We start from the raw sequence: 14,135 nt of genomic DNA on the forward strand, positions 1-14,135 counted from the left end.
GAATCCGTTTAATGGGTCCACCGGTTTCTTGGGGCAGCCGCTTAATTGGGGCAGATCTTGGAGAACAGAACCCAATAGAGGAATATCTCAGAGTATTCTCCGCTTAATTGGGACAGCATGCCGCTTTATTGGGCCACGAGTCAGCGACATAGACTCTCTACTAGCAACTAAATTAAAATTTTTTTGTTTTCAAAATAATATTTTTTTTATATTTTCCTCCTTTGATTTACTCTTATTTTTCACAAATGCTCCTGTTCTTGCCCTGTTTTGAAAGCTCTAGTTGTTATACTATCCGCAAAAGGATAGGACTTTTCTTTAATGGGACTTATTAAATGACATTCATTCAGCATCGCCCGAGGCTGTGAAAAATATTTTTAACTTCATAAATTGTTATAATTCTTAAAAATTATAATAAACTAACTTAACTCGCTGATTTATAAATAAAATTAATAGTTTAATAAACTTATGTTGCATTATAAACATTCTTTAGTCTTCTTTCCATCATTTCAACGTTTGTTTATGCCCGTATACAGGATAGTTCGCCTAATTAGGGCAGCTGCTTAATTGGGGCAAAGTGCACAAGTCCCGATATGTCCCAGTTAACCAGAATCTTCTGTATTATTACTATTTTCCCCTCTTTCCAGATGAACGGAGTGGACGTGACACCAACAGTTCTTCCCTCTCCCCCACCCTCCCTCGAGTACATGGGCCCCGATGTGGGGAAGCCCTCGGAGGCAGAGGGCAGGGTTGAAAGCGTGGTGGAGACGAGCGACTTGGACTGGGAGTATAAGCTGCCCGCCCCTCCCTCTGGCTTCCAGGACGAAGACGAGAGACGGGATGGGGTGGAGGAGGTGCCAGCGATGATGAGCGGCAAGAAGGCAGACGAGAGGGAGACGTGGGTGGCGGAAAGCGAGACCGCTTCCATCCCGTCGACCTTCTCCTCGACGGCCAGTCACCGCAAAATTCCCACGGTCGAGATGGACAACCTCCCTGCGCAGCATCTGCCGAATTTCCGCATGAGCACGTACAAAGCGTCGTCCGAAGACGGCGGTTGGGAGGATCCAAGGGAAGAGTTCAATCACAGGAAGGTCGTGGACGATTGTTTTGGGCGGTCGAACGGCCGAACCTTTGTTATGCTCAATTCCGACGGAGAGGCGCACTCGGAGAAGAGCTTTAGGGAGCCGAGGAAGAATTCGTACGAGACGTGGGCTTCCGTGTCGTCAAAATCATCCCTCAGCAAGGGTCATTATTCGAATCTAGATTTGTCCAATCCATCACCTTACGGTAACACCAGTTTGGTGATGACTTCTTTCAAGGATCCGGCCCAAAATGGCTACGAGCCGAATGGGGTGATGAACAATGGGTCTTACGTGGTGAGGGTAAGCTCTTTTGGTGGCAAGTCTGCGATGGCCTTGAAGAGATCATTGTCGTCCACTTCATCCCTGGTATCCCGGCACAGTAGTAATGATGGGAGGGAAGTAGCAGAGAAGTACGAGAGAGAACTTGCAGGAAACGTAGTGAGAAGCCATGTTCATATGATGAATGGAATGGATAATCACTTATCTAATGCGTCGAGAACTGTCTCCCTTCACGATCTGGCCGTAAACCGAATTCAGGAAGAAAGGAAGGCGGAAGATCATGCCAAAAATGGATACCATGACGAGAATACGACTCCCAAAATTGTCAGCTCCAAGTGGAAGAAACCTCAGGCAGTCAATGGAGGCCCTGGTACCAAGTTTGGGCCAAAGAAATTTAATAATATTCAAAATCTCAGGAAGACCAGTAGTGAGCTTAGTATTAACCAAGGTAAGTTCCATCAACTTTGTCTCATAATATTTTTGGCTACATCAATTCATCTTTGCACAAAAGTGATAAGTTCATAAATTAGAATTTTACTGAAGAGCACTTTAATGCACACACATTTATTTTTTACATTTTCTGTACACCACACTTTTCGTTTATAGAAAAATTGTATGCATACCATACAATCGCATAAATAAGTAGAAAAAAAGATAGAGATGGGTATTTTTGCACTTCACCTTGATTTAAAGGATAACTTTACTTGCCACTTCTTTCTGTAATATGTACCATTAATATGTTTCTTGTGTTTCATAGAAATACTAGGAGAATTCTCATATTGGCCTGAAAGTTAATAATCCCCATTTAAACTTCTGTTATTTCAGGGTATACAAATGGATGGAAGGACGTCAAGGATGAAGATTCAGTCGCATCTCGGCAGTTCAGCCATTGGCAGGATCATATAGCTTTGGAGACTCAAATGCAAGAACCCCTCAAATCCATACAGGTACGTTACGAAACTCAATGAATAATAGTGTCGTAAAATATTCTCAGAAAGGAAGGATGAGTTAGTTCCACTTGGTTTCCTGTGATCTGTTCTCAGTTCTGGTTCTCAAAAAAGGGTTTTCTTTTCACTAAAATCATGAAATACATAACTGAATTTGCAAAAGTATGTGGTGTAATTATGCTAATGTTATTAATAATTGAATAGTTAAGGCTTATATATAGTAGAGGAATAAAAAGTATTTGATTATTCCCAATTCTTCATAACCAATGGAGCCTTGATTATATACCTGGAGTAATGACTTAAATAGCCATGAAGAATAGCTTTTGATATGGATATTATTATTTACAAATACATAGGTCAAAAGAACAAGTTATAGCATAATTAGGTATTTGAAATATACAGTATTTGAAATTACAGTTCATATAAATGTTAGGGAAAAAATTCACCACGAAAACAAAATTTGGGAATACGTTTATTGTATTTCTGTATTGACCTAATGTGATAAGTTTGACTCCAAAATCAGGATAAACCTTGGATATTACTTACTGTACTATTATGAGAACAGGAAATTAAAAACTTGATTTTGCATAGTAGTTGTGATGCTTGAAAAATATATTTATCAAAAGTTGACTTTTACTTCATGACATGGAAATGAATGGGTATTGTAATTTATCTATTAAAGTAATGAAGAAATATCCTTTTGAAATCAGTACATTCAGCCATTATTCCCATCGTAAAACTGTGGAATGTTAAACATGGGCTATCTAAAGAAAAAGACAAACATTTATAATTCCATTTTGAATTCTAAAGAAAAAAAAATTACTATAGTATTATTTTTTGAATTGGGTTCTTCTGATGAGGTGAATCATGATTTACTCGTGTTAAAATGTAGAAAGTGAGGAATAAGAAGTGCAACATAATAATTGTAAGTGATTGGGTACATTTTTGCCCAACAAACTATTATATAAGGTATTCCTCAGGGGTCTTGAATAGGACCTCTTCTATTCATTATGTATATTTATGCATGATTTTTTTTGCCATAGGAAGTGTTAGCAATGAGATATAGGCCACCTAAGCAGATGACCAATTTTTTATATTTCTGGAAGTAATCTAGATTCTTATAATAGCCAGGCTCAGCAATTACTTTATTATACTGCAAATTGATGTTGAATTAACTAACTAAAATTAAGATTAATTAAGCTAATCTTTAGTGAAATAAATTTTCATGAATGTTTGTTACAATCTGAATTGTCTTGCTCAGGTTTTGAGAGGAGTTCTGCCCCATTTGAAGAAGTCCTTGAGTAGTGACCTCATCGAGCACGACCAGCATGAGAAAGTGAAAGAAGTCGCGATTCACAAGGTCGACACGAAAGAAGCAAATGGCATCGAAGGTGTCCCAGAAAAAGATAGTATGGATGAAAGTCAGCTTCTTCGCACTAAGTGAGTAAAAGTATTTCAATTGGATCTTGGTTAGGCATACTCTGATAATACTGTATCAATAATGTTTACCATGCATCCAAAAGTTTTGATAGCAATTTCAATTTAAGTAAGGGGTAATGGAGTAAAGAGTTGGTAGAACGATATAGTTCTACTATAAATAATAATAATGATATTATATAAATATTTCTATGATATGTATTAAAACTAAGTCCCAGAACAATATGAAAAAGCAACTTTAAAAGAAAAAATATGCGCATCATTCCTGGTGTGTTCATTTAAAATGGGATTTTAAAATAAATAATGGAAAAAGTTGGTAATCGTATACTTTTTGGTGGTTAACTGATTGCCCTGAGTAGTGTACTGGACTGGAATTACAAAATGTAGGTTTGAATCCTTATGCACGATTGTGCATTGCAGGTGACTCCATAAAAGTTATCACCGTGGCTAGTCCCAGTATACTTTAAACTAGTCAAGAGTGCAAGAACACCTGTATGCGTTCTATGTCTGGGCCTGCTCTCCGGCTGTGGCGCTGTGCACACAATTTGGACTGCTTGTGGCATCATATGCTCAGCAGTCCAGCAACACTTTGTCCGGTAGTGTCCAAAAATATCCACAGGGAGAATGACGCCTCGGTAGCTTAACTGGCTAAAGCACTCGGCCGGAAATCGGGGGATCCGGGTTCGAATCCCGGTCAAGGCAGATGATTTTTTTCTCAGTGGATCTTTCGCATGATTTAATCCTAGTTAACTTTAATGACTTTTCCATGAAAAGTTCTTTCTTTGATTTTCATATTTATGTGTCTATAAAAGTTTCATCGTTTCTCACTATGTACTTGGTTAAGGCATTCATTTTCCATGTTAATCAAATGGTCATTTTTTTTCAACATTCAAGGTCACACTCCCTGCCAAGGCCAAGTGAGCACCATCAGCCATCGTCCGATGGGATGCACCAGGAAGAAGAGGAGGAGGAGACGCCCAAGCGATACTCGTACACGGGACCCCCTGCCATCAACTTTGGCACGTGGAACGAGCGCCCAAAGAGTGAAGTGAGCATCAAGCGAGACAGTGACTATCGCATTGGAGTGGGTCAGGCACCGCGAAGCAGGGAATCCTTTGCTTTACCATCTCCTGCACACTCCCAGCCATCTCCTCCGGCTATCCCGCACAAAAGTGTCGTCTCCAATGGCAACCACCACCACAATCCCCCTTCAGCGAGCCCTCCTGTCGAGAACGGACCTCCCTGCCCTCCCCCAAAACCGGCAATGAACAATCGCGTCACGGTGAACATAGTCAGTGCCAGCAAACCTGAGCCAGTGTCCAGGTTGCCGATAGTGCGGTCGGTTGAGCTCAAGAAGACCGTTTCGGCCGTCCAGCTGCGCAATAAACCGGAGCACGCTTCTCAAGCAAGGCCAGTCAGCTGCAAGTTCCCAAGCGACCTCCGAGAAGAGTTGTCGGGAGCACTCGCGAGTCTCGTGGACGCGAACCGGAATTCGGAGATGAGACAGGGAGCAGAGGAGGTTAACGAGAGGAGAAGGCGGCAGCAGATTCCGACGGAATCCGTACCACCACCCCCACCGCCTCCTGACACGTCGGCATCGAGTGGTGTCAACCTGAGGAGGGCTGGTTCGGCCGTCGGCAGCCAAGATGCCGGCGGGCCCAATGTCCGAGTGAATGGATTCATGGGACACGAGAAGAGGCAGAGTGGCATCCTGTTTGCCCCCGTTGTCAAGGGATTCAGGCTGAACTCTGTGCCGCCCCAGTCTTCTCTCCCGGCACAGGCTGCGGCACAGCCCAGTCAGCCGTCTGTCGCTGCGGTACAACCCCCACCCCCTCCACCACCGGCCGTGGTGTGCGGGGTTGCGCTCAAGAAGAAGCCAGTGATGCCATCTGGGCCAAAGGTGTTGGAGAATCCTCGTGATCAGCTCCTTGTGGCCATCAGGGAATTTGGTGGCAAGGATAGCCTGAAAAAGGTAGGATAATAATGTATGCATATGTATTAAAAGTACATGTATATTATTTGCTTTCAAATGAGGTTTTCAACTTTGTCCTGCTCTATTAGTATTCTGAGATAGTATTAGTGTGAAAATATTTAGTTTCAATTGAGATTGCCCTGCCTCATTAGTACGATGTAGATGGTTGAACATGTCGATTGATTTGTAGGCCATTAACTAGGACAAGGGCGTACCAAGGATCATAACTAGGGGGGGGGGGCAAGCCATGGTCTAGGGTGGGGTGGGGAAACCAAGTTGTGACATTAGTTTAGGAGATTATTTCCTTGAAAAAATATTTTTATATTAGTTACATATCATTTTTTGTGGGCTAAAAGAAAATTTTTTTGAATGTTTCGTTTCAATTCAGTACTGATTTTGCTTAAAGATTTCAGATTTTTGCTTCTGGGGAGGGGGCAGCAGCCCCCCCTTACCCCTCGCTGGGTACGCCCATGAACTAGGATAAAAAAATTCCTCACTTGCATCTTAAAAGCCTCAGTTGAAGAGAGGGTTGAATGCACTGCATTTCGGCACTTGGATATACTAAATTCCTTGTTTTAAATTTAGATACACATGCGTATTTATGTACTGATTCCGGGCACATTTTTCAAAATCCAGAATCAAAATCAGTGTATGCATTTTTCCTTATTTCACATGCCCTAGTCAGGTAGTTCCTTTATTCCTTCAAAATGGAACATGAATGTGCAGATGTTGGAATGGGGAGGTGTTTATAGTGAGGTAGATTGTGGCGTCTGTAAACACTGCGACATTTTGCTGACATCATGTGATTGAGACTCGCATCCAGAGATGTGTAGCTTAAACCTGGCTTACTGTCAATGGCTAAGAAGTAAATTTTGGAGAAGATAAACATTTTTCATCCTTCACCTCTGAATTTATAGGTCCCCCTGTGGAACAATACTGAAAACTACTTTTGTTCCTAAAGACAACCAGCTAGGTAGCGTGAGATGCGTTGTCAATAATCTTCTCAAAGCAGTTGATGACTCAAACAGTAGCTACTGACTGCTCTTAAGTCAAAGTTCTCCATCACAAAGTGCAGTGTCAAATGACATGATGTTTCTAAGAATTTGTTATGAATTCTGGCAATGAAAATAGAGAATTCTCTTAAGTGCATTGGTCTGCATTCAAATTCATTTATCAATGAATTGCTTTTCTCTCCTATTTGGATTAAATAATTACCAGAAAGCATTTATATTACTAATATCTCATCTTTGATAATTAACACCTTCTTTGAATCTCTTGATTTAGATTTTTTGATATTAGAAATTTAAAACAATAAAAGAATTGTCAATTTTTAGTGGTATGTAGTTGGCTGTAGTTATCCTGTCCCATTTAGAATGTAATTTGTTGCTGTTCAGTTGGGTAGAATGTTTGGCCATATTTGATTAATCATTCTTTTTTGTTTCTTTTGTTTTTCAGACTGCATTGCGTTATAAGTAATACCTGAATACCAAAACTATTAAGGGTGGAGTTGGACATTATTTCACATCTATTCTTTTTAGTCTCTTTCTAAAAGTACAGGGGACATGTAACAATTGTAATGAACTGTCATTAATAATGTATCTATATCTAACAAGAAGTTTTTAATTTGGAACGTTTATTTTTGTGAACTGTTTCCCTGGTCTATGTAATGCTCAATGTATGTATGTAAACTTACTGTTGTTGATTATTAATTAATGCATAAAGTAATTGTTTATTTGAAGTATGTGAGAAAAACCTGAATATTTTTTGTATATAACCTGTTCATAGAATTGTAAAATAAAGAATGATTATACAATAATATTTAATGTCTCTCCCTTGCTACACCTGATTTCTGGTTAGATTTAATTTGTAGTGCTCATAAAAAGGAAGGAAACTAATTGTCATGGTAGGACAACAGAAGCATGAATTATTATTTTCTCAAATTTTCTATGTATTTTCTGGATATCCATGTTGGTTTTACACAATTCTCCATCAATTTCTAAAAGAACAAAGCTGTCATGATCTCTTATGATGGTAATTAAATGATTGGAAATTAGTTATTTCCAAAGCATACATATATGCAATGCATTACTTCTTGTAATTTTCCTGTCCTCACTTGAGCAATAGCCTGCTATAATGGAAACAATAATCTTAGATAACCATAGAATTTCCCCCTTCCACCATTTTCCCCCTCACCTGATGCATAACTTTTGTTTCTCCTAATCAAAAGTTTAACTGAACCTTTATTCTTGGATACAGATGAGTTAATTTTTGGGTTAGTTTAATTTACAGTAGATCTTTAAGTTATCCTCTATATTGGAGGGAAAAGCCTACAAAAATTATCAACAAAAAGCAGCTATTCATGATCAAATCCTTCACAAATTTTATGGATGTTAGTGTCTACTGCTTCTCTCTGCATCTTAGTGCTCATTCCTTGGTTATTTTTTTTTGTAGGGGGAGAGGTTAGGGAAGGGAAAGTTAATGTAGTTTTTTGAGGCAAACAGACTAAGGAAGTCATCATTACATTCATTCTTTTTGAGGAATTGCATTATGATACTTACATGGCATGAAATCAGTTGTTGAGTTCCACAGATATTTATGTATTAACAACCTAGGTCTGATTGAAAGTCATGATTAAGGTGACAATAAATAATTCTCAAAAATGAAACATTCCCTAAACCAACTATTAAGATACCTGATATTAAACATCAATCAAGATTCTCCTTGGCTGAGGTTTCGATCCAGGTTTGAAGTGCAAAAACCGATGGGATGGAGATCCAATATAACCCATACATACTTTTGACCAGCAATGGCAATTGAAGCGAAATGAAAATATTTCGTTTCAAACCAGGAGGAAACAAAAATACAAGGCCTGTGTTAAATTTTGTTCTCCCAAGAAATTAAAATCACCAAGGAGTTTAGTTTTGACCCGGGATGAAACTTTATTCCCTGGAACGAAACTAAATTAACACAACTCCGCTGCTCATAGTTAAGTTTCGATCCCAAAAGTTGAGCGGAGGGGGATAAGAGGGAATAGTTTCGACCTACTACGTTTGACATACGTGTGGAGAGGTTAAAACATCGAGATTAAAAATAGAATGACCAGTTTGCGTTCAGTGTTCTCCTGTTTGTGGTCAAAATATGAGTGCCCTATACATCTAATGGCGGTAGGCCGAACCTCTACTTCATTCAACCACACTTCGTATTTGGTGTGTGGGTCAAAACTAAACCATACAAAGGTGAAGCATGTGGTCCCTCCAGTACGAAACCTTTTCTGCGTTTCGTTTCATCCCAGAGGTTTAGTTTAGTTTTGACCAGAGGTATTTTTGACTCGGATGTTGTTTCCACCCTGAGTTTAGCTCCCTGGGTTTAATTCTTTTTCATTTCATTTCTACATTTTGCTCCCGGGAACGTAACAATTGAAATTTTACTGGTCATTACTTTCGTTCAGTTTCGATTGTCATCCCTGCTTTTGACACCAATATCATTCTTGTTTTACATCCTTCATCACCTGCTCTATGTATCTCATCAAGGGCCTTCCTCTGCCATTCTTGCCGTCCACCTTCCCAACAATTAGAGAAGTAATGGGCAGAAAATCTAATGCAGTCATTAGTCCCTTAGTGGATAGCATGTGATAGATACAATAAAGGTTATATAGATGTTTAACCCCTAATTAACATACAGAATTGACTAGTAGGTGCTCCATCCTTCTGGTAAATTTCATTCATATACAGCTACAATATTGCCCCACCGATCTTTAGGTAAACATCCAACAAACAAGGATAACTTTCAGAATAGGAGGTAGGAGTTCTCATGGACTCTACATTGGCAATACATAATGCAATCCAAGATGGCCACGAAGATGTTGAACTTGCATGGATTTATCATAATCCAATTTGTCACTGTGTAGAACAAAAATTGATTAAGGCAATAGGTTAGAATGGAAGTTGAGAGAGAGAGAGAGAATGCACAACAGATAAATATGAAAAAATGACTTTAATTATTCAGGTACTTCAAACCTTTCCAGTCAATCAAAAACAGAAACTTCAAACAAACAACAAGAAAATATACACACACCCACACAGATTATCTCACTCTTACTTTGAAAGTCTCAATAGGTACAAAAATAATCACACAACCTGTTTTAGATGCACAGCTGCCAAAACAATGAGTACAATCAAGAAAAAGTCAATTGAAATGCAAAGAGATGAGATTCCACAATGTCCACTTTGAAATATAGTCAAAGAGAGGAGCTCCAAGCTATAACTCCCATTGCAATCACATCCTAAACAACTGAGAATTATTATTCTTCCTTGAATTTTGGTGCTGCCTCAGAAATATTTTTTGAGATCAAGCAATGGGTAAAAATAATATAGATTCACAGAGGAAATTATTTCGATAGAATTTGCCAATTCCTCCAATTTCCACATCCTTTGCTTTTGATGTAGTCTCGAAATGTGATCATAAGGCAATGATCGTCACTATAACAACTGACTTTCAGAATTCCTGCTAAATTATTATATAGATCTCTCACTAAATATTGAGATAGCAAGAAAATTGGAATGTAAACAGGTGTCAAACAGATGTAAACAGATGCCAATTGATAAAACTAGCAAATATGTACAGCATACAGCTTTCATTCACAGAACAATATTCCAACAATGATGATTTTTCCTTTATCTGCACGCATTAACATCTTTTTAAGAATAATGTCCACACATTTTAATGAGCACCAACTAACACAGTATTTGGTAACTACACAGCTCCCTTTCATTTCCTTGAAGTCCACAGATAATATGAGGCTGACGAAAAGGACAACTAGAAGTACTTCCACAGAATACTAATGCACCACCACTTCATTGCACATTAAGTGCTGACTTCCTGCTTCAGAGCAGTATCACATCCAAATAAAATGTTTCTCCCGAAAGTTGAGAGTAAAATGCATTGAAGAGTTCAGTGAACAGTACCCAGTGCCTCACATCGTTTAGTTATCCACATCACCTATAAAATAATAAAAGCTTATTAGGTTAGGAACAAAACAGATTAGGCAATGTAGAAAAGGCAAATATAAAATGCAGATGATGTCACTATGAATGGAAAGCGAAAAAAATTAAAAACAAAGGATGAAAGCCATGCTAATTACACCTATCACATCATTCTTAACACGTTGCGTACTGGGGTATTTAAATTCCTAGGAACGCCGGGGGATTCTGGGTGGAGGTGATGAGATTGGAAATATGCCTTTGGTTTAAACATGGTTAAAAAGCTAATGTTTTGAATATAACTTTACCCAATCAAACACTATGATGCATCAATTAATTATAAATAACAAACAACAACTGAAAACGTACTAACGAATACATTTTATACGCTTTAAAATTGTTTAGGGTTGAAGCGCCTTAATGACGAGAATCTTCGTCATCCGTCCGGAACGTTCAGGAAAAAAATGACGAGAGTTCTCGCCATCTGTATGCAACGTGTTAACGCACTAATGCTTTCCTAATGATGATTTCATAATAGGTCTTGTGCTGGAGCAAAAACTTAAATTCCTGTCCGAGGAAAAGTTTACTTCCTAAATAACAGAGAATTTCTTAGTGTTGAATATCCACAATGCAGTCTGTGAATACCTGTGCACTTGATAATTCCGTCTCGTCCATTAATCCCACGCAATGAAAAAAAGCTTCAGTGTACTGCAACACTAGTCAGCACACTATTTTTGCATCATGTGTATGGAACCTTTTGACAGTACAGTGCAGATAGAACACGCAAGCATTACATACTTTCAGTAACAATGAACATATACTCAATAATATGTAGTAGGTATTATTAATGAAATACACTACGTTACTTCCGCAAAATTCACAGAGTTTCTATTTATTACCGGTTTCGGCTATTACACCATTTTCAAACACATACAATATATGGTGGGGGTAGGTATATATATAGTGGTTGTTGATGTGGGGGTGGGGGGAAAAGGTTTGGATTCAAGCTGGGATTGGTAATTCATGGAAAAGAATAGGGGGGGGGGGGGGGGACACAGTTTGTCAGGTGGGTTGTTGGGGTGGGGGATTTGGGAGGGTGATGAGTAATAAGGGGGATGGGTTGGGAAAGGTTATGTCGTTAACAAGGTTTCCATTTGTGACTATTTCTCGAATTTCCAAGGCGTTCATCCTTCTTCCTTTACTGGTAAAATGGAGTATTTCGGGGTCGAAATTACTTCCATGCCCCATTTCCAGGAGGTGCTGGGCGAAAGCCGACGTAACGTCCTTGTTTTTCCAACATGCCCTGCGTTCCTTTGCCCTGGTGTTGAAGTCTCGTCCCGTTTGGCGGATGTAGCATGAATCACAATCATTACATTTTAATTTATAAATGCCAGATTTTAATTTTGGCTCAATAACATCTTTAGCATTATTTAACAGTCTACCCAAGGTCCTTCACAAAACACTTCAGTAAGTAGGCCTGAAAATACTTAGCCACCGGAATTTGACCCCAGGCCCACGTGGTTGGATGCCTTCCCTCTAACCACCGCATCAACCTGATTCCCACACAGCGTCGTCAGATAAATTAAAATTGGCAATAACTGGCTAGGTGAGGTATGTATTATTGTCAATATTCATCATAATTAATGCATTTTTTCCAAATTTTTAGTCTTTCTGACTGAAAAAAATGAACGAATTTATAGTTGCTATGAAAAAAAAGAAAAATTTGCTGTCTTTTTCCAAACCAAACTTCACCACTTTGAGTCAATATTTGAGCCATTGGCTTAGCAAGTTTTTTTTTTAAGAATCACAACTTACATAGAGATAACACTGGAAAAATTGGGCACCCTAATAGACACACACTGATCACATAATCCTAGTCTTTGTTGAGTAAGACATTGCACTTTTTATACTGAATTTATTTTTTTAATGACGTTTTCGTTTCGTTTCAACAACGACATTTTTGAAAATAACAATAAAATGAGTGTAGTGCGAAAATAAACTCAGTGAAAATATTGCAATGTCTTATTAATAACTATTTTCTAACTTCCGCCACACTGAGCCACATTTCATTTAATATTTGTACAGTACACTGCCGATTATCTGGACTAATGATGGGGAGAGACAGCATGAATACACCCATGCCTCGTATAGCGCAATTTCGATTAGTGCAATTTCGATATAGCACAAATTCGTTCCTAGGGGGAAGTGTAGCCTAATCAAAAATCTTAAACGCTCTCATGATAAAACGTGAACTTGCTCTAAGTACACACGAAATTGCGATCATTTTACGCATATCAATAGCATTGCTGGCGTCAAATCTTCTTTTTTTTATATATTAATCTAAATCAATTGCTGTGCAATGGCCAAAAGTATAACTCGTCATTGGGTCCAGACAGCCGGCCTACCTTAACAGATTGACAATAGTGAATTTAGATCATCAATTAAGCGTGGAGCTAGTGGAAATTAGTTTTTTTAAGCAATACGATTTGAGACGTAATTTTTGCCCTCATAGATTATCAGGCGATTGACTTCCAGGTAGAGGGTCTACACTAAAGCCTTCAAGGCCATAGGTATTCACGGGGGAGAAATGGAGCAGTTAGTCGAGTTAAATAGCATCAACACAAAAGAGTTCGCTATAGAGTCTCGAGCACAATGGCTTCATTCCCTCCCAACAGTCATAGGCCCTCTGCATCTCAGGAATACAGTTCAGCAGTAGAAGGTGATTTCGATAGAGCCATACAGAGTAAAAACCAAGAGGAAAATGCCAAAAAATAGGAATGTGGGTAGAAAAATCAAGAAGTTAACAAGAAAAACCATAAACCTAGAAGAGAAATTGAAAGAGGTCAATTGCTATGAAAATGGAGAGCGTCAAAGAGATATTGCGCGGAAGTTTAAACTCACGATGCCTTATTCTGAATAAAGACGAAGTTAAAACATCAGTGACCTCAGCCGCACCAACTTCAACCAAGCGGTCTACACATACAGAAAGTTCATAGTGAATCTGTACAAAGAGATGAGGGTGGTAATCGCTCTGAGAAATTTAGTGAAAGCTCCGGTTGGTTCCAGAATTTTAAACGGCAAGCAGGTATTTTCAGTGCGGCGATATCAGGTGAATCTGCAAGTGTTGATAGTGCAGTCACCGCAACATTTTCTGATGAACTCCAAGCTGTGACTGAAAGTGCCTCCTTTCCCTCTCAACTACTTTTTAGTGTTGACGAGACGATATTGTTTTGGAAAAGAATGCATTCTCGTTCATTCATTTTCAGGGAAGGAAAACCTGGGTCAGGTTTCAAGGCATTCAAAGACTGTTTCACGTACCAGCTATTGTCTCGGAGGACTTCAAATTAAAATGATTTATCATTCATAAACTCCACTAGCTATGAAATGGCATTCAAAGTAGCATTTGCCTGTCACTTCGATGAGCGACAAAAGGGCCTGTGTG

At 38.9% G+C, this 14,135-nt stretch overlaps 2 protein-coding genes across 4 annotated transcripts in view; one reads left to right on the plus strand and one right to left on the minus strand.

Annotated features, from left to right (window-relative positions):
- The window catches only part of LOC124164272, a 378,970-nt gene extending 371,438 nt beyond the window's left edge, over window positions 1-7,532 (plus strand). For all 3 annotated transcript variants that reach the window (XM_046541524.1, XM_046541526.1, XM_046541525.1), the window contains 5 exons: window positions 645-1,806; window positions 2,184-2,305; window positions 3,567-3,745; window positions 4,637-5,714; window positions 7,170-7,532. In XM_046541524.1, coding sequence (XP_046397480.1) covers window positions 645-1,806; window positions 2,184-2,305; window positions 3,567-3,745; window positions 4,637-5,714; window positions 7,170-7,190 — 2,562 coding nt within the window. In that variant the 3' untranslated portion in view covers window positions 7,191-7,532. The remainder of the gene's footprint in view (window positions 1-644; window positions 1,807-2,183; window positions 2,306-3,566; window positions 3,746-4,636; window positions 5,715-7,169) is intronic.
- A 2,156-nt stretch (window positions 7,533-9,688) lies between these two features.
- The window catches only part of LOC124163576, a 50,756-nt gene continuing 46,309 nt past the window's right edge, over window positions 9,689-14,135 (minus strand). The window contains exon 20 of the mRNA XM_046540567.1: window positions 9,689-10,712. Coding sequence (XP_046396523.1) covers window positions 10,696-10,712 — 17 coding nt within the window. The 3' untranslated portion in view covers window positions 9,689-10,695. The remainder of the gene's footprint in view (window positions 10,713-14,135) is intronic.

The sequence above is a fragment of the Ischnura elegans genome, chromosome 8 (assembly GCF_921293095.1).
Source record: "Ischnura elegans chromosome 8, ioIscEleg1.1, whole genome shotgun sequence".
Classification (NCBI taxonomy): Eukaryota; Metazoa; Arthropoda; class Insecta; order Odonata; family Coenagrionidae; genus Ischnura; species Ischnura elegans.